The sequence below is a fragment of the Sprattus sprattus genome, assembly GCF_963457725.1.
Source record: "Sprattus sprattus genome assembly, chromosome: 4".
In the NCBI taxonomy this organism is placed as follows: Eukaryota; Metazoa; Chordata; class Actinopteri; order Clupeiformes; family Clupeidae; genus Sprattus; species Sprattus sprattus.
The window spans coordinates 3240224-3260961 of NC_137923.1; the positions used below are offsets into that span (position 1 = coordinate 3240224).

Consider the following 20738-nt stretch of genomic DNA (forward strand, 5'->3'; position numbering starts at 1 on the left):
ATTGAAATTTGCTGAAATAAAATTAATAAAATAATGAGGCGAGTGGTCTTTTTTTCTTTTTAAAACCACGACTTTAAACATCAATCCACACTACTCATGGTGGTTTACATTTAACACCTCTAAGTACTTTATTGAACAGGGATGTTCGCAGAAGTCTCATTTGTCCAAAATAAAATAAAATAAAATTACATAAAAACAAAATCAACCTGATGTCACCCATGACTGCATGTCTGCAGGAGCAGTATGGCTCTTCAATTAATTGAGCAATGAAACCCACTTAAGGGGGGAACGCCGCACAGGTGCTTGAGATCAATGTCAATTTACAACTCTGAACATTTTATTTTCTCTTTGACCCTCCTTGTGCGTCATGTTTGGTTAAAGCTAAATTATGCTTTTCCATATGTGATCCAAGTGATCCTGCCATTGCGTAGGCTATAGTGCAATCAGACATCCAGATATGGGCAAGAATGGTATTCATACTTTAGTAGCACTCTATCGTTCCACACTGAATTATTGAAATTCTTGGAAATGAAATTCAAAAATAAAAGTTGCAGACCACAAAAGGGGGGAAATAATATTAAAAACAAACCTCATTGTACTGTACACAATTCGTGCGTATATGCAATCATGAGATATGTTATTAACTAAGTGCAAGATAAATCCACAATATAACCTAGAAAATATCCACTACATATTCTCAACACAAAACTAATTCAAGATGAAACTGAGCTGCTGTAACCTGGGGTCTAGGTTTGAGAGGATACGTTTATGGTAGATGAGTACTTCAAAATGAGTCCTTATCATTCAAAACACACTCTCACTCAGTACACACTTACTTACATACACACACCCATACACAAGCACACAACACACACACACGCAAGCTCAAATATATATACACACAATTCTTTTTCTGATAGTGGTCCTAAGTTTTCTATAAGACAACCATACAACCTACAAGGACCAGCCTGGAGCTACACTGGTCCCTGGCTGCCTTTACAAGACCAGGGACGCATCCCGACGATGGTCAGGGACAAGCACAAGTACTAAGACCACTGGTCCACACAACAACAAAACAAAGATGTCAAGAAAGAAAAACAGCAGCATCTGCTTTCAATGGCAAGTGCTGAAATAAAAAGGTAAACCCCACACGTCTAGATAACTAGAGGTCAGGGTTTTCAAAACTTTACACACAAGTATGCCTGGTCGTCTACAATTAAATTATTGGAAATGGGAACGGAGGTCTTACTCCTGGAATATCGCATCACCTAGCATTCTCCTTTCAGTTTAGCCCAAAGGTGATCCCCAAAAGCTTCAATTTCACAATGTGTGAGGGTGGCAAGGCCAAAATGCTGTAAGCATAGCAGGAGCCAGCAACACACTTCAACTGTTTTGGAAATGCATACATTCAAGCAGCAATACAAAATAATTATGAAGAATGCATAATCTCTGTAAAGAAAAAAAAAAAATACTGTATGAAACATCCCTGCTATCATGTTTCTAAATACAAAAACTCTACCAATAATTTGCTTCAGTGTAACAAGAGAAGTCCATTTTGCTATTTTTTAAATTTCCTTTTAAAAGGGGTAGAATTCAGTCCTCAGTGTTAATGGTATGGATGACAGTCTGTCTCATGGTTAAAATCTTTTTTTTTCCCGTTCTTTTTTTGTTGTTTTTTTGAAAGAATTGAAGGATCCGTAAGCATGCAAGCCTCGTAGAGGAGGAGCCCGGAGGGGCATCTGGGATGGCTGGTATCGATGCTTGGTTTTAGGCCAGGGCTGGGAAGGCCTCTGGGTCATCCACGTTGGGAACTGACACACCACTCACCTGTGGACATAAAATGCAAAGGAACCAACACACACCTGTTATTGTAGATGATCGAGGTCAGTGACAACTTCTTGTTATATGCTAGAGTGTTCAACAATACACCAGGGAATAATAACACCAATAATTCGTAACAAATATGGGCAGCGAATGTGTACAGGAACCTGCAAATGTGGGGAGATTTGTCTGTACCAACAAGGTTTTGTTTTGTTAAGGTATGGCAAGCCACTATAGATTTATAAAAAACGTAAAAGGAAGTTTCTGCAAATCGATTAGCAAGTCCGTTCCCCAGTCGGACACCAGCTGGCTGGGCTGGGTTCGGGCAAATGTTGGCATCGGTGAGCGTCTGCAGCTCTTGTCTTTGTGGCGTGTCCACTGGCATTAGTTTCAGCATTTTGGTCACAAGCGTGTTGAATCGGCGGTGGAGCCCATCAGTGAGAGATCACTCTGATTGGCGGTTTAGCAAAAATGTTTTAACTGGAGGTTTCATTTTTTTGCTCCAGCTCTCGACACGGGTTCAGGAAAGCCCCTCGAGCCCGTCTCTGTAGTAGGCCTGTCCATGATCGCACAAAATTGGTGCAGTCATCTCCGCCTTCCTTTCTTTTTCAAAATGCGCCACCCTCTCCCTCTAGAATAGGGAGAGCAGCACACAGCTCACACTTCTGCTCCCAAAGCCTTGCGGGCATGCCTAGCCCCCAGGCAGATGCCCGCACTGCCAGTGGAGATCCTGAAGAATCCATCCAGGGATTAAATCTTCTTGCTGAAGCCGTTGGGATGGCGAGCATGGAACTGCCGGGCGTCATCATTCCTCCCCATTGCCGTGAGAATTTCTTCACAAAGCTGTGGTTTTTAGGGGAGCTGATTGTGGGGTGAGTGGCCCTTAAGTAGGGTAGCCCCGCTCTGGAGGGCTGATGTGCAGCAAGGGGATTGGCAGTGGCAGAGCTGCTACAGAGCATATGTAGTATAACACCTCCCCAGGTACATTATGAAAAACCATAAGGCTCACGGCAGAAAGGAGTGCCAAGCACAGAATCTCAACACAAAGGCTACCATGCGCTGAATGGATGAGACCAGACTTCAACTGATTTCATGGGATCAGGCAGATGTACAATGAATTCCCCCCTGCACCCACCTTCTCAGGTCGGCCACGGCCTCGGCCTCCGCCTCCGTCTCCATCTCCGCCTCCAGCTCCACCTCCGCCACGGCCTGGCCGGTTTCCGCCTCCTCCACGGCCCCCTCTGCCTCCGCGAGCGCCTCCACGCCCACGCCCAGGGCGGCCCAGGTCTCCAAAGTTGATCTCCAGTTGAGAGGTGATATCATTGGCCGGCTTACGGAAGTGGTGCTCTCCAGCACCATCATCAGCACCACCCGGAGCCTTAAGAGGAAACCATGTGCGGTATTGGCTTAAACAACATGCATTTTCATCTTAAGTAATCGCATTTAGGGGTTGACTTCATTTACTGGGCTACAGTTACAACAGACTGACTGCATTTTATGACCGTTCATTCAAGTAAACCATGGATCAATCCAAGAACCATAAGTCACTGTAAGAATGCTGCAGGTATTAAGACAAAGAGACCAGTTCTTGCACTGATTGTGTACCAGAACACACGCCACTCACCTTTTGGAATGCCTCAGGTTCAACCTCTCCAGTTTCAATCAAACCACCACCAGGTTTCTGTAATTCATGAGAGCAAATGTTTTGTCTTAATGAACATCAAATTTCTCATTTAAAAAAGGTGTTGTATGTAAGGATTTTAGTTTAAAACGTTTGAAAATGAACTAAAACTAGCAACAGAATGTGAAGAAATAACCGTTTAATAACACCTATGCCCTGTGTTGCCCAGATATCCACTAAAGTTAGCATGCTCACCAGCTAGCCCCAGTCCATCCTCTATCTTGCCATTTTGCACCTCAAGAGGCACTAGTGAGTCACTGTAGGGAAACGGTAAGGCAAAGCAAGGGGGCCATCATGGGCATAAGCCCACACTGTCAGGAACGGTGTTTTTAAAAGCCAAAATCCCATTTTAGAGGCTAAAATAATGACAGTTAAAGTGTAAAGCCAAATTTTCAAACTACAGAGCCTCAATCCAATTTAAGCGTGACAGCCTGAATTTATGAATGGATCAAGTAAGCATGGCTTTCCTGTTAGTATCAAGAAGTAGCTCAGTAGCGTGCCCTTCGATTAATGAATGGCTTGACGATCAGATAGCTCAACAGCATGAGTGTTTAAAAAAATACCAAGAGGGGCCTGTTTGCCTCATTTACATTCATGTGTCAATTGATGTTGAAGGAGACACTAATGGTCTCAATCAGGTATATGTCTCCATGCTACATGTAGCCTTAAGCTTCCGCCACCTTGGCCAAACTTTTTGTTTACTTCTGCGAAGAGCGAGAAGATAGGGGTGTACAAACGTATTAACACACATCCCCCAATCTGCTTGGGGTGGCTGACAACCAGTCTTGCTTAAATACAGCCCCTTTAAGGGCTTGAAGGGATGGGATGAGCTTACAGAACAAATGTATTGCGGGCAGTTTGTGTGATATACACTTACAATATACAGGCTTCACGTATACTTATATTTCTTTCAAGCAGATAAATATGTATACGAGAATGTTAGCCGCTAACCTGACTTGTGTCTAGCGTGTGTCTAGCAACCACTACTGTGAGAGGAGAGAACACACTCTTACCACAGCAACATCCTCACTCTTGGACTTGTGCAGCACGTATCCCTTCTTCCATTGGCCATCGTTGCCCTCGTTGGGCTTGCGGATGTTGAACTCAACCTTGGTGCGCTCCTTGTTCTGCATGGCCTTCCACTCATCCAGGGTCATTTCCTTTGGGCCCTCCTCCTTCACTTCTTCCACCTCATTTTCCCTTCAAAATGGACAAAGACACAATGCGCTATGCTGAATGCTTGCCTCCCCTCTTAAATCACATTATTCACACTTAATTCATCACAATCAGGAGACAGCATTACTGTGTGTCCAACCACACTGCTCGTTTAGTGTCACTGTGTCATTCCTTCGGGGTATATTAGAGAGGCACACTCACTTATTTTCAGAGTCAGCAGGCGCGTGTTCCTCTCCTTCATGGGTTTCCTCTTGGGTAGCAGTCACTTCATGTTCACTGCAGTACCAAACAAAGTGCATCATTCATGGCTGAGTCAGACTAATCCACTACTGCATCTGTTTGCTACTGGTTACAGCGAGGTAACTTACACAACAAATCGTAACCTTGGTAACAAAAGAATAACAAAAGAATACCACGTGACTGAAGCTAGGCAGATAAACATTTTAAACGGGAGACTAGATAACTACTATTATGAAACTTTCTCTGGAAGGGGAAATGGATCAACATACCCAGCTTCATCCTTTGCATTGCCCCAGTTGTGGGGTCCACTCCCACCACGCTTCTCCTCTCCAGTTTTCTGCCTATTGGCATAAGGACAAAATGCTGCCGCTTAGTTTGGAAATGGATTTGGACAAAAAGATGCCGCTCAGTGGCAAAGTAACACAAAGTCCCACCAACACATCTCACTTCCAACTACTGACTGTGCCCTCAGACCAGACTGTAAACATAACTTACGATTTGTCAGTGCCACTCTGTCGGTCAAATTCACGTTTGCCACGCGAGTCAAAGCCATCAGTCCGTCCCATTCCACGTCCCCTACCGCGGCCCCCACCTCGTCCACCACCACGTCCACGCTGGGGCCTGTCTCCGGCTGGCCTGAGGAAGGGCAACATGCGACAAAGCTATCTCAGTCAACGGTTTGAAACATCAGTCAGGGGTGGATTACGCTAGGCTTCGACACTCTGCAAATTTCCGCTTACCACTTTTTGCTCTTGCATTAACTAAGTTGATATCATATGTAAACAACAATTCATGGTCACCAAAACAATAAGGTTGCCTAGACATTGTTAGATCATATCAGTGATTTCTTGCCATGTTAGCCTTGGAGCTGCAATGAAGTGTAGTTGTGGCGTCTGAAATTGTGGTTAGCCTGTCAGCCAGCTAAAAAGTTAGAGAGCTTAAATGAAGATCTATAGATCTATATACTATAAAAGTTTGATTTTACATTGATCGACTACACATGTCAATAATCCCCCCACCCACACTGTTCCCTACCTGGTTTGTAAATTAAAATGCCTTGCTTTGGATACAGGCGCCATATGATTGAAATCAGCATGTGTGATTTGAGTGTTATTCCAAGATGTGTCAGTGCAATCATTTACTTACTTGTCCACAGGGAATTCACCTCCATCTGGCTTGTCTTCGGCTGGTTTGTCAAAGCGCCGTTCACGTGGGGGTCGTCTTTCTGGCCTTCTATCACCTTGACGACCCTCCCCCTGACCTCCCTGATGTTGGGGACCAGCCTGACTGGGCTGCTCTGGTCTCCGACCAACTCTCCTCATACCTAGATTATATCCCCAAATAAACTCAGATCACAAACATAGCCTCTATGGATTGCATTCTTAACATCTTTTTAATAATTAATATGTATAAGTTAAAGTTTGGTCACTCCAAATAAGTATTATTCATTGTGACAAAAAAACACAGAAAACCAAGAACAATCCTCTCAACAGTCCTCTCATTTATTAACAACTGTATTGTCATCGAACTGTCACAGGGTTATCAAGAAGTAAGGAAATGACCATCGCCAGACACTCCTGACGACACAGACTTGAGGCGAAACAGAAATATCAAACTGGTATGTTTACTTGAAAAGAGGTGGATCGGAAATGCAAAAGAGCGCATCGTTCAGTTACAAAAATGTTTTAGAGGCTTGCGGACATTGTAGTGACTACTAGATTGTTGCTCGCTAGCTTAAAACTACAAAGCAAAAAAAATCGTCATTACCTCGCGCCTGATAATGTAACGTTATCTAAAAATGCACTTGACTCGCTTGCATACTGGCTACGCTAGCTAGGTGGCTTGAGCATCCTGCTTGACAGTTATCGCTAGCTTGGTAGCAGCTAGATATCAAACCAGTCAAGTCAACAAACTGCGTGTGGACATGCACTGACGCACATAACCAGCATCACCTGTCCAATCAACAGCCATGGTTATTCTAGTAAACTGTTGAAAGGGAGGCACTTGACTGTACAGAGAATAATTACTCCAAGACTAATTGTGATGAGATGTCCTCTAACTTGTTCATCATAACATCAGGCAGGAACCATGTTGACCTCATCATATTTTCTCTGTGGTTTCACCCACGTACTAAGCTTCGCTGCAGCAGTATTTCAGAACAGACACTTACCCTCCTTTTTCAGAGGTACTGGGGCCTGCGATTCCTCTTTCTTATCAAGCAACGGGTTCTTTCTATCTTTCTGTGACTCTTTCTTAGGTTGCTTTGCAGCTTGTGCAGCGGTCTTCGTAGAACCAGAGGCGGCCCCATCTTTTTTCTTGTTCTCTGCTGCTTTTAATATTTCAAATGGGTCTGATTCATCATCCAATAGTTGGTCGAACCGATTGGTTACGACGCAACCAAAGCCTTCTTGCAGATGTCCGGGCATGATGGCGCCCCTTCGACGGGATTCTCCTCCGATTCTACGAGGCTTGATGTGAATAGTTAGGGTAAAGCTGCCACAAGATGGCCAGGGAAGACACCTCCTTCTCTTCCGGTAGGCTCAACATCCGGGACATTGCTTTTGCGCCATGTGGGGTGTGTAGTTCGAACGAGCCTGACAAAAAATAAGGCCCAGGCTACATGCTTTTGTGAAATAATTGTCGCTTGTTCGTTTCTGTGAATGTGTCTTACGCTAGAAACCGAACCTTTACCTGGATCTGTCTTTGAAAATCTGTTGTCGTGTGTGTTGTCTTCAGATTACTCCTAACAAGTTAAAGGGGAACGTGTAAAAGTTGTCTGAGACCTGGCCGAGGCTCACCTTGAGCGTGCCAACTGAGTGATGCTTGTTATGATTGCCTATAACCAATACAGAAATCCTAAGACATCATTGCCCCCAATATAAATAATATCCTTCATAAATAAAAGCCTCACAGTTTGTGGGCTGGATTACTATCTTACTTACTATTTCCAAAATGTTTCAGTAAATGAATTAAAGAAAAACAGGCCTAAAACATTTGAAGTAAAGTGCTGTCAAATCTATGGTCATGGAGAGAGGGGCGTGGATAATAGGCTCATTTATCATTTACCAACACATATTCAGGCTAGTCTCTTTCCCAGTCCAACTCTCTCTCTCTCTCTCTCTCTCTCTCTCTCTCTCTCTCTCTCTCTCTCTCTCTCTTACGGGAGGGGGTGCTACAGCTGAGGACATGCCTGCATTGGCAGTTGGCAAGAAGCTGTCTACTCCTTTACATAGCCGGCTACCCATTTTCAGTAGTGCAGTAGCGTGCAGTGACTGTTACAGACTTGCCTCCAAAAGCGACCATAAAATGTGACTAGCGTTATAACATTGGCGAACTTTATGAAGATCACAATAATATCATGGTATTTGCCAGCCCATTGGTCACGCAGTGTCGGATAGTCATTCTGCTGGTGCTCTGTTTGAGAGGCGCTCCGTCTCCAGCACCTTCCGCTGGGTGCCCTGAGCGGTGCGTGTGCGACGAACAACTCGTGGTCCAGTGTTCGGGACAGCGACTATCTACCTTCCCCACCAACCTGCCTCTGGTCACCCGGCAACTAATTCTTTCCAACAATCATATTGATGAGCTCCCAGCGCTGCAGCTAAATTATTTATCCGATTTGGTGTACTTGGACTGCAGTAACAACTCCATCAGAGATATCTCCGAATCCACCTTTGGAAACCTCCGCAAGCTTGTCTACCTTGATCTGTCTTACAACATGTTTATAAAGATAGAGGACCAGACATTTGGCCCCCTGGCAAGTTTGGTGATGCTTCGGTTGACGGACAATCCTTTGCTTTCAGAGATTCACCCCACGGCTTTCGCAGAGAACGTCGCGCTTCAAGTGCTTGACCTCAGTCGAAATAATTTGACCACGCTCAATGTTACTTCACTAATAACTCTACCTGCTTTACGATCGCTCGGTTTTAGCGGAAACCCGTGGAACTGCGTATGCGAGATTGAGGATCTTTGCTTATGGATGCAAATTGACACCTTTAGATTCCAAGGTAGGCTAGCCTGCTTAGTGAATACAGATGTCAGAAATTTTGATAGGTGCTTTTGTCCTCCTTACTAGTTTACTGGGAAGGCCACCCATGGTAGAGTAAACCATAGCTCTGTCAAACAAGAAGTGTGTTTCCAGACAGCAACATTGAATACAACAGATTCAGGTTTATTGGTTGATTTAGTCTGATCCCACACACAATTTAGCTGGACACATTATAATTAAATGAGCATCATTAAAGGATTAACCTGGTGCAACTAGCTTTGTTTGCCCAAATATTTAGGCATTGAATAAATTATTCACCAGCATCTCAATTTCAGAATGCATTATTCAATATGACTGGCATTGTGCCACAGTTCCCCACGAGGGCTGTCAAATGTTGCTCAAAGAGAAGAAGGATGCTGAAGTTTATTTTCTCTTCTAGGAAAACCGAATATTCACATCCAAAACGAACCTTAAATTCAAGTGAGCCCCCTCCCCCAGTTTGCAAATCAAGTCCCCAATGGGCTGGCCTATTTTTCTGTTTGAAGCACATTGTGCTAGCCGCTATCTTTTTGACAGGACAGAAAAGGGGGAAAACATTTACTATGTGGCAGTTTACTGCATCACACTATTGTGATTCATGTCAATCCAAGCAGGGAAGAGCAGCAAATAAAAATCTGCCACTTTTTTCAGCGCTGAAGATTAACATACTATTATGTAAGCAGAGAGGCTGAAAATAGCTGTTTTTGAAGGGGGAAGGTTTGAAGTTATCTCTAAGGCGGTTAAGTTTAATGGAGGTACATTGCACATGAAGTGCTGGGTAATATGGATGACCACAGTTCACACTATTCACATTGTTTTTATTACAGAATACTTAATGGTATGCAAATTAATGCCATATGAAAGCCATTTGTTTAGGATTTATAAAGTTATTTAGGATTAAACTGCAGACATCCACCAGCTTAAGCATCCTTATAAAACATGCCTGTAAATCTGAACCTCAGTAGTCAGCTTTCAAACTCATAACTCTTTCCCATGAGGTATGTGTGAATAGAGAAGGAGTGTTTATCTGTATTTTACACATGCACAGGATTTGGATCAGAAGGGTACAGCATGTTTTTTTTAATTATTTGAAGAGTTAATGTAATGTCATACTAAACAAAAAAGTTCTCTTTAATTTTAAAGTCTTGTGTTCCAGTCTGGATTTCTATCACGTTTAACCCTATTAACTCAGGAAACAAGATCACTGAACGCATGGGAAGAATGAGAAACAAATGGTTTGAGAAGCACCTGGAAAATAAAGATTATATTCCAGACCATAAATAGTAAAGCCTGTCGGCTAATTGTGAGTGCAATGGCGTTCCCATTGAACTAATTGTGAGCTGAGTATTTTTCCCCTTAAAAGGTTATTTTGGTTCTCCTGTTTTTTTAACCCATGTACTTGTCTTCAAGATGAGGGACAGACGGTGTGTGAGGGCCCCCCAGGCTTGCAGGATCTCCGTCTGGCAGAGCTGGGTCTTCATTTGCGGATGCAGTGCCACCCAGGTTTGGGTCACCAAGACTATCTGTTCCTTGCAGCTATCGGTTTTGTCATTTTTGCAGCTGGCACTGTGCTGGCCTGGCTAACGGGCGTGGTGATGGTGCTCTTTGAACGATATGTGAAGAGGGAAGATTGCCAACTTGATATAGAGAAGGAGGAGATGAAAGAAGAAGGCGGGAGATGATGAGAGCTTTTGCAGAATGAAATCCAAAATAAGCAAGACCGCTTAATCAAGGTAGCACTGGCCAGAGTCTGGAAAACTAAACTCTGCCTCTGCCTGCCTGCCTCTGGCCCTGGCTGCTGACAGAGGTAGTATGCAGTGTTTAACGATATCACAATAAACAAACAACAACAATTTATTTCAGAAAAAAAGTTAAATAAAGACCATCAGTAATGTGGTAGTACATTATATTAATGTTTGTATAACGTTAATAATGAATTCATACAGTTATTACAGGTCATTTTATGAATGTTTAAATTCTTATTTGGGTCTGTAAATAAAGTGCGATGAGAGAACATATAATGTGTTTCTTGTGATTAAGTGTTGCCCCAATTTTGGCCTTGATACTAAGACAGCTCCTCTTTGATCTGTCGTTATATGACATAGAATGTGTCATGGGGTATTTGTGGTGGATTTGACAGCAGCTCTCTTGGTAGGACGCTTTGATGCCGTCTGCCCTGATATACTTGTAAGTTCCTATGGATATATACATCCCTCCTTGATGTAACTAAAAAAAGAAATAGCATGACAAGTTTCCATGCACAGTATTCTAACTTGGTGCTCTCAGACAGTAACAACTCCAAACACATTTTCTTGCTTGTGTTTTAGTAATGTTCTAGAGGATTTATCTATTAACAGTTGTTACCAATTATTTAGTGATGTATAGATGGACCGCTATGTGAACATATTCTGCTTCTTCAGTTCAGCAAATATGAATATGTTGCGAACAATGTCAAGGTCAAATGTTCATTTTTCAGGGAACTGCTAGTCAAATCCAGTACTTGCTCGGTGCTCTGCGTGGGGTTAGTCACTTGAAACTAACAGTAACATCTTAAAGTCCACCCTAAAATGTGTTTTTAAAGCTGTAAATAACTGGTATAAATGCACTGTGATGAAACACATACTAAATGCTGGGGTTAATAATGAATAATCAAAAATAAAAACAAAAAATCTGCATTTTCTTGGTTTGAAAATGGCTCAACATGCCATCTATTGTAAAATCACCCCGGACATTGCAAGGCCGAAGCTGACGAAGAGTCAATGGTTTGGGACTTCTCTACGTCACAGACTCTCCATCCAGTACATTTCAGCTCTTTTCCTGCTTCTTAGCTTTGAATTTGTTTTTGCAATGGATGGAATAAGGCTCTAAGCTTGGGGTAATACTTTGTATGTAGACGTGGATCCATGTGGTAGTGACATTTGATGGGAGGATTTGTGTCTATGTCAGGCCCATCTGTGTTAGTACTGCAGCTGTCTTTGTGAGTAGTATGGTTACCAGTTGTATTAGAGCAGGGTGCCATCTGTGTTCCATATATGTATCTATATGCTGCACGTTTGAGCAGAATTGGATTTCATAAGTGTCCAACCTTCATAGCCCAACAGAAACACTTCTACTTTCATGCACAGCGGTGAAGGACACTCATTTTTCTGCCTACCTATGGTCATAGCTTAGCACACTTGATGCATCATCACTATATGTTTTGTTCATATTAACCACGGTCACGGATATTAGCAGCTTGGATGTTTCTGTGTGGTCAAGAAACGACACTAGTTTCTGTAGTAAAGTATAGTTACTCCTTTGTCAATGACTATTTTAAAGGCCTCTGTATTTGCAAATGACCAGGCAGCCACCGGTTGGATACCTTAGGCCAACCTTTGGAACACTAATGAAGTAAAAGTGGTGAAGGTTAATGAGGATTAATCAAGAGCAGTACTCCTGATTTATTCAGAAGAATTTCATCCTTGAAGCCGTTGCACAGAAAAATGAGAAAGGCAGATAGAGTTTTATTTTTTATTGATATATCAAATATATATTTTATTAAAGTTGAATAAGTTAAATAAATAATTTAATTTATCTGATAGGATACTGAATCACTAAAAATGGACAAAAATATCAAATTTACCCAACAGGATACTGAATCACTAAAAATCACCTGAAGTGGTTAATATAAGGACCTGTCTAACTAAATGGTTAATACAGTGTCCAGTATTGAATTATTTAAAATGGGGTCGGGAACAGTTTAAGCATACATTATGTTGGTGGTAGTTAAAGTTGCAGTATGCAGTTGTAATCCAATAGATTTTTTGGTCAAATTTAGCAAATTGCTCCCCATGGTCCTCTAGCTGTCCATTCTGTGTGTGCTTTGTAAATGGGAAACAAAATGGCTTAGTAAGGGACAACCAAAAGTTGTTTCTCATAAAAATTCATCATGGGAAATTGTTGCATAGTGTTACTTTAGACAAAAAAAAGTTGTCTCTTCGAAACAGTCTACCTAAATGTCAGACATATATGTCTGTAGACTTTGCACACAATTTTGGGAGCAGCCTGTTTCATTGGTTCAACAGCTATCAGCAACTGTCCCACATGAAATGTGAGCCCTCTTCTGGGAGCCAGTCACGAGGCTCAGAGAGTCCAGGACATGCAGAAGAAGCCTGCTTCTGTGATGTATGCCTAAACACATGCCCAGTGTTCTGTAGATGACATGTTAAAGGGCATCCCCCTTCTAGAGCAACAGAAGAAAGATAGTGTGAGAAACAAGGGACAAATAAAAGTGGCATGTAATTATGAAAATGGTGGCTCTTAAAAGCACTGTTACACCACATTGTGTATGCTTCTATACGTGGTTTTGTTTAGTTTTAGAACACTGTCACATACCTTTATTTAAAGGGCTTGCTTAGCCAGGTTCCGTTCTGAAATGCCCACAATGCTTTCTGCTAGCCCACGGACGTCGTCATGAGTGTCAGGGTGCGTAATGAGGTCCTTCAAAATGTCCAGGCCCCCCTCCTCCTGAAGCATTCTGGCGTACTGAGAGGCTGAAGAAGGACAAAGATTATCTGTGAGAATAGGCATTTCAGACCTGGCATTAACATGCATCTGGGTGATGCGATCACAAGTGGACAACTCTAAATACATCAGTTCACACCTGGCATCAGAATGCGTCTCCACATGCGTCTCAAGTAACCGCTTGTGATTGCCATCTCAACACTCAACTAACCACAACCCTAACCATGACTCAGATTTCACTCCAGGAAACCAAAATAAATGTGCCCCTTGAAATAACCCCTAAGAAATAATTGAACTGGAATGTGAGGTTTAAATCTGCCCAAAGCACACTACTTCTGCGTCTGACCTGCCCGTGCTGGCCTCACCCTCCTGTACTCTCACCATTTTGTCCACAGACTAGATGCACGGCCCAGGCAGCCCAGAGCTGCACTCCAGTGGGCTGAGAGCCATGGAGCAGAGGGTAAAATGGCTGGAGTGACCTGCAGAGGACACAATATATTCATATTATAAGCAGTATTTGTGCTAGTTACAGTTATCTAGTAAAAGTGCGAAAGAAGATTGATTGTTCATTTTAATGAGGGAGATATTGTATAAATGTTCAACATATTTGTTAGATACCTATAGGACACCATTTCATGTTGGGGTGGGGTCCATGTCAGGATGGCAGAATGCTATAAAGAGATAAAAGTCACTAACTGGCTATGACGCAATTTCCCAAATGTACATACATACATGTGTGTAAACCTGTTGAAACTAACACACTAACATACATAGACATAGCCCATAACAAACACCACATTTACCAGCTTGGTCAGGATGGAGTCATGAAGATCAAGGTCCAGGGTCCAGGCAGACACTCCTGTGGAGGTCAGGTTGGCGAGGATCCCACCTGCAAAGTAGCTGACCCCAACCTCCACGTCAGCACCCCCGAGAAGGGTGAGCACGTACTCCAGGAGGTCTTCATCCATCAGGTCTGCCCTCAGCTCCACTACCTCTGCAATGTTATTCTAAGGGGCAGAGCAAAGTGTGTTTGTGCAATCGCACGTGTGTGTGTGTGTGTGTGTGTGTGTGTGTGTGTGTGTGTGTGTGTGTGTGTGTGTGTGTGTGTGTGTGTGTGTGTGTGTCTTTGGGAGTGTGTTTGGGAAGAATTTGCCAAGAAAACGATGACATTTACAGAATACGCTCAGTTGGAATACATTTTCTAAACATCTCTACCTGTGTTATAATGCCAGGGAGCAAGTACTGCACAATAATACATATTTAATACCAGTGTTCATTCTATATTCCTCAGAAGTCCTAAGATGCCATCAGTTTACCTTTATTTTATTTTAATAAAAAATAAAAAAATAAATGAATTTTAAGACATAATTAATTTACAATCTCGGGGAAACAATATATAACGAAAAAAGACAGATAACAAGCTCTAACGGCAGGGCCGTTAACGTGAGCTTGAGGTCCTGGTGGACTTTATTGCTGATCATCTTTGCAACAAAGCCCTGGGAGATTGGGTTTTTGATAAATGTGTGATATAGCTGAAATAAAAACCCTGTTGAATCTTTTATTGTTTTCATCCTAAAAGTGAAAGCATGGTATTTAGCTGGTGTTTGATTAAGTCAACATAAAGCCTGGCAAATAGGTTGTGATCACACAAAATCTCTGATGTGGCTTTTTCAAGCTGTTTGCTATTACGGGAAAACAGTGTATAATTTCCCTGAGATATCTAATTATTTATGTAATTATCTCGGGGAAACAATAATTTGTCATTTCGAGATAATGATATACGCAGGTAAAATAAATAAAAACAAAGTAAAATAACTCGATATCACAGGAAATTGTAAACTGTAATTTGTAAAATGTAAATGAATGGCATCCTAGGGCTTCAGTATTATACACCTTTCCTATCAGTGACATGCACAGGAATTTTGAAGGGCAGTTGCTCTGCCCTGGAAAAAAGGGGCAACACGTTCATTTTGGTCACCACCGCTGCCACGCCCCCGTCCCCTGATCGCAAATTTTGCCAATATCGTTTTAAACTCTCACTAACCGGTGCTGCCACGCCCCCGCCACCTGATCGCAAATTTGCCAGTATCATTTTAAACTGTCAATAACCGCCGCTGTCACGCCCCATCCCCTGATCACAAATATACATATTTCCTTCGAAGGGGCAATTTCAGTCGAGGAGGGCAAACAGGCAGTTGCCCGAGCAGACTGAGCCCCCTCCTGTGCACGTCCCTGTCTCCTATACACACACACAAACACATCCAACTGTCTTACATATAATTACTTAATTAGTACTGATTGTGGTACCCACTCACCAACAAACCCAAGACTTTCTGCTGGACGGTGGACTCTGTGTGGTAGGACTGCGGATTTCAGAATAGTGGAAATTAGGCTTGCAACAGAACAATGAATGTAACAGATAAGCCATTATAACTTTTATGTAAAACCTTCTTGGTTTGGGCCTAAATTACCTCGAGCACCTCCGTATACAGCTCCAGACCCTGGCACTGGATGAAGTGGCGACAGGCAGTTGGCGTCTCATCTGTCAGGTTCCACAGGGCGCTCAGAGCGAACTTCAGGGTGGAGTCCACCACCCCCGCCGAGGCCTTCTGCTGTACAATGCTGAGTAGTTGCTGAGGTCACAAGGACACATACAGTATGACAGACATGTATAAAATGATTGAAAAAAGATCAAGATACATTAAAGCCTATGGAATAACGTGTGAGATAAAGCCAATATTTAGCCAAATACCACTGGTTGAGTACATACCTCCATGATAAAGGCCTCCGCACCAAGTCGTGTAGTCTCCTCAGTGGTAAGCTGTGAAGATACATATGCCAGGCAAAGACACATGAAGGACTGTGCGGAACATTCTCTTAGCCCATGATGCACAGTTTTCTTTCACTGTCCTTTGTTTGGTCTAAATGATGACCATGATGTTTAGGTAGCACAATGATACAACTAATTAAAACAGCAGCAGCAATCTTGTAAATTATGTCGTAAACTATAGTTCATTATGTGTGCAAAGTGCACTGACATAGTAAAAGAGAGATTTCCTTATCTAGTATAAATCTATACATATTCATCCCCTCTGTACCTTAGACACCAGTATGGAGACAATGGCTACAGCCATCCTCTGAAGGGTGTGGTCCTCACGACTGCTCAGCCAGGTCATAACCAGCTTAGCTGCATCAAATCTGACCAGACACATGTCAAACTATTAAGCACTGAACATTTACAACCATAGGTCAGATTGAAGTACACCATATGGACTGACCTGTCAAATCGGACCTCTTGTAAAAATCGGTCATTGCAGAGTGAAAGTAAGCAGTTCTTCTGTAACTGTAACGGAGGAAGAGAATTTGTTTGTTAAATTGCTGCATATGCATTATTTATTACAAAGAGAAATGCATGTTTGTGAAAGACTGAGTGAACAAGCTCTCAAGTGTGCAAAGGAACCTGTTCATGGTTTGGAAAATTCCTCATGGCTGTCAGAAGCTGATGAACTGTGATTCTCAGAAGTTCCAGTGGCATGCTTAAGGTCTTATCTTGAGTTGTGAGGTTGAATACACAGGCTGTGGCCACCAGCTGGACATGCAGGGACTGTTCGTGATTTTTCATTCCCATGGACACCAGCTGTAATTCACACAAAGAGTACTTCAAAATACATAAACCCTGTGCATCATCGGTGCCATCATAACATCATAACTCTTTTTTACAGCATTCCATTACTTATTTAGATGTTCCTTCAAAATCAATTACTTTTTTGTTGTCTTTTACAGCTATGTTGGAATTATGTTTCTCAGAAATGTAGTTGAGCACTAATATTAAAAATGGATATTTTCTGCCTGAATTTTCCGGCACGGTAGATAACACCCTGTTTGTTATTTAAGACTTTTTTTTTCAAGGACAATAAACCCTGACAAAAGATGACACCACAGATTTGACATTATTTAGCACTGTTCCTACTGGACCAACACAGCTACACAAGATATCTCTGGACAACAGTGGGGAAAGCCAGGCATTAAAAAGGACTGCACAGTGCCTTCAAGACATCTGGCTGAGGCTCCTCCGTGTCATTGGTCAGGCTGTAGAGGTGAACTAGAGCCTCCCGTAGAAAGCACTCCCTCTCACAGTATCTCCTCAGGGCCTCACTGATCTGGTTGATGTTGGCCTCTCCAGCAACCTTGAAAACAAAGACGATTACTATCAGTATGTGTGTCTCATGGTTTCAGGTATTTTTATATACGCGATGTTAATCTTTACAATACACCTACCTTCAAGTTGCTCTTCGCAGTAAAGAAGTCACTGAAGCCTGCTCCAGTGGCCAGCAGCCCAACGAAGTTCACGTGTGGCCTCGCTTTCAGAAACGCCTCCATTGAAGCCTCTGTTATTCCCCTCCAGCCGGACACATCGAGCGACACCAGTGCCGGGAGGATGTCGGGCTTCTCGAGCACCTTCTCTACCATACCGTCCCCCTCGTTGCTCAGCCTGTCGTCTGAGAGGTCCAGGTGTCTTAGACCCTCTAGCCGGCCCAGCACCAGCAGGAGGCGCGTAGCGGGCATCTCGAGGTGCCTGAGGCCGTGGGCCGACAGCGACTTGAGGGTGGCCTGACAGTCCAGCAGAGGCGTGAGATCAGTGACACGTGTGCTGGAAATGTCCAGTACCTCAAGCTGAGGAAGGGTGCAGATGTCCTCCAGCCCAGAGTCCTCCAGCTCTGTGCCAGCCAGAAGCACAATCCTCAGGCCCGGCAACGAGCTGAAGCTGAGCCGCTTCTTCTCAAGGCAGCCCTCTCCCATTTCAAGTCCACTCAGGTTAAGCCTTTGAATGATGTCCCGAGACTCTTTGTTGGCTGTGAGGCTAAGCAGAACATCTGATACAGTCAAGCCACCTTTAACTTTGGATGTATCCAGCTCCTGAAGCCTATGGGGCTGTGTGGCGAGGTGGAAGGCCTCAGCGGAGAGATGCGACGCCCGGAGGCACACGCGGCGGAGACGCAAGTGCTCATAGCTGCGGAAGACTCCAATGGTTCTATCATTTAACACACCTGGTGTCAAACAGAAAAAAGACACAGATATTACAAGCATAGTTCTGCTGTATACCCACCGACACAAATAGCTGTGCAGAGAATTTGAAAGAGGTCACTGAGGCTTATTCTTAAAAGTGCTATGCTCTTCTGTGCCCTCATACTCACCTTCCTCTGCCATCTTGCAAAGCAACTGGTCAGCTAGCATCTGAGGGAAGACAGGGCAGTGGTGGAAACAAAGTGATCCGTCTTCACGTTTCACACAAAGCCACTCCAAACTGCGACTGACCCAGGCTAGACAGATGTCAGCCAAGGCGACGGGATTATCCTCTTCCTGTTGCAAAAGGGCATGTCCGATTAAACGTTTTATGCATATGGTATATAATTACAATTGCATACAAAATATACAAATGGTATTCAATTTTGAGTATATTTTCCATCACAAGAATCAGAGAGTATTATGGCATGAATCATTCACTCTTTAACCAAGTTATTTATGTTATAGAGAAATATGGGGAGAATAGGTTTCTTTAGGATTTATATTTCCTCAAAGTTGGTTACAGTTAAATTACTTTTTTTCAATGGCTTAGTATGTGAATGATTCATTTCATTATCCATTAATAACTACAATAACTTGATAAATTGTGGAAAGCCATAACCCTATAATGTTGACCCTATGATTTCCCAACGATTTTGTTGTCTGAGGGATGGTTTTAGAAACGTGTAAAGGACATGACATATGAAATATTGATGAGACACACACGCAAACAGAAAAAAATACTTTTACACACAAAATCTTCACACGACCAATTTTTAAGAGACCAAACATACGAACTAGGATTTCCGTTCCCATTGGTCGTGATGAGGAGGGAATATTTACTTGTTGTTCATCTAAGAACGTGTCTACAAGAGTTAGCATGCGCTGTTGGGACACAAATTCGAAAGCAACCTAGCCTAAATCCTTTTAAATCACCTTCTAATCCCACAGTAGTAGCCTAGTCCATACTCGATAAGCCTTCGTGTTCAGTTGCATTTATTTAAACGTAGTCACAACACAACCAAGAGTGACTCCATGCAGCCTAGAACACTAACACGAAGAGAACTCACCATTGTAAAATAAGGGTAGCAGATCTTGACACCCTGCAGAGGACGCTCCCGGGCCGGTAGAGAGGCAGAAATTCCCGTGCAGTAACCAGTTGCGCTACTAGTAAGCTAGCTAGTTACGCTACAAACGCTACACTAATTCAAGGTCTGTCTTTGCTACAAACAACACATTGGGCCAACACAACAATGGCCAACATTGTTAAAATCTACCCGTTAACTATTCATTTTGAAAACAGAACACCATATTCCGATACTCTGGCTTCGGCCTTGTTGATCATCTTTGCGACACTAGACGACATGCGTTCAATTGGTCACTCGGGTGTCAAACGTCATCTGTGCTATATTTGAACTCTTCCACATTAATCGTAAATAAGTAACCAACAATCCCACTTTTATCGTTAATTTCAATTTAAATAAACATAAAACAATAAGAGGAATTAAATCCTCTGAAATCTTTCAAGGGTTTTACACTGTGAACATAGTGCTATTTTTGGACAACCAAATAGTAGGCAAGGGTAAAATAACAATGGGCTGAAATATTTAGTCTAACGACGAAGCCTACATTTGTTTGCGTGAAAGGCCTAGCTCAGCGTAAATAGGCTAAATAATAAATAATAAAAGTACTTATGTGCATGGCACCAGATGTTACAATTCAACTCGTCCATAGAGTGGCAGTGTTGTGCTACTTTTTGCCAAATGAAAAAGGCTTCATTCTGCATTGCGTTGGTGTCAGAGAACTGACTGTGTATAATTTCAAATTTGCTGAATTAACCAAATCAAGTTGCCATTACAGAATAACCACACCTTTTAGAAGATAGAGGAAACTGTGAGTCGTATTAGACAAGTATGAGAAGCACATTCTCAAAGGCTTTATCTTTCATTCTGTTTCCAGAGTAATTTTGAGGCTGCAAGGGAACCCTTGTATGGTGTTCATTTTTGTGTTGTGGGTCTGGTGGACCCGCCGTACTTTTGGATTTTAAATTCAACACAATCAAAAATGTTATTTTTAAATATTCAACAGATGTTTACTTCAACCTACTTAGTAGAGATATAAACAGCAAACATGATTAATAACTTTGTTATATCACATTTATGAATTAATGTGCTACACGCTTTTTCTTTTAGAAAATCAAGGAAATCAATTATTATCAAGATATGAGTG

At 42.5% G+C, this 20738-nt stretch overlaps 3 protein-coding genes across 3 annotated transcripts; 1 reads left to right on the top strand and 2 right to left on the bottom strand.

The window, feature by feature from the left end:
* Positions 1-40: 40 nt before the first annotated feature.
* On the bottom strand, positions 41-7442 carry serbp1b (SERPINE1 mRNA binding protein 1b). The gene is made up of 9 exons (XM_080837323.1): positions 7089-7442; positions 6065-6242; positions 5414-5554; positions 5188-5259; positions 4880-4954; positions 4516-4702; positions 3446-3502; positions 2957-3199; positions 41-1827 (listed from the first exon to the last, which is right to left on the bottom strand). The coding sequence occupies exons 1-9, from the start codon at positions 7342-7344 to the stop codon at positions 1768-1770; spliced, it is 1269 nt and encodes a 422-aa protein (XP_080693449.1). The 5' UTR covers positions 7345-7442; the 3' UTR covers positions 41-1767.
* Positions 7443-8184: 742 nt separating this feature from the next.
* On the top strand, positions 8185-10823 carry LOC308364263 (leucine-rich repeat-containing protein 52). The gene is made up of 2 exons (XM_080837325.1): positions 8185-8922; positions 10353-10823. The coding sequence occupies exons 1-2, from the start codon at positions 8277-8279 to the stop codon at positions 10622-10624; spliced, it is 918 nt and encodes a 305-aa protein (XP_080693451.1). The 5' UTR covers positions 8185-8276; the 3' UTR covers positions 10625-10823.
* A 1671-nt stretch (positions 10824-12494) lies between these two features.
* On the bottom strand, positions 12495-19840 carry zyg11l (zyg-11 family member, cell cycle regulator, like). Its single transcript, XM_080837320.1, has 15 exons — positions 19580-19840; positions 18641-18806; positions 17724-18493; positions 17492-17632; positions 16906-17082; positions 16724-16788; positions 16544-16643; positions 16216-16266; positions 15917-16078; positions 15761-15808; positions 14249-14452; positions 14064-14116; positions 13827-13924; positions 13317-13474; positions 12495-13164 (listed from the first exon to the last, which is right to left on the bottom strand). Exons 1-14 carry the CDS (start codon positions 19580-19582, stop codon positions 13323-13325), a joined length of 2190 nt encoding a protein of 729 aa, XP_080693446.1. The 5' UTR covers positions 19583-19840; the 3' UTR covers positions 12495-13164; positions 13317-13322.
* Positions 19841-20738: the final 898 nt, after the last annotated feature.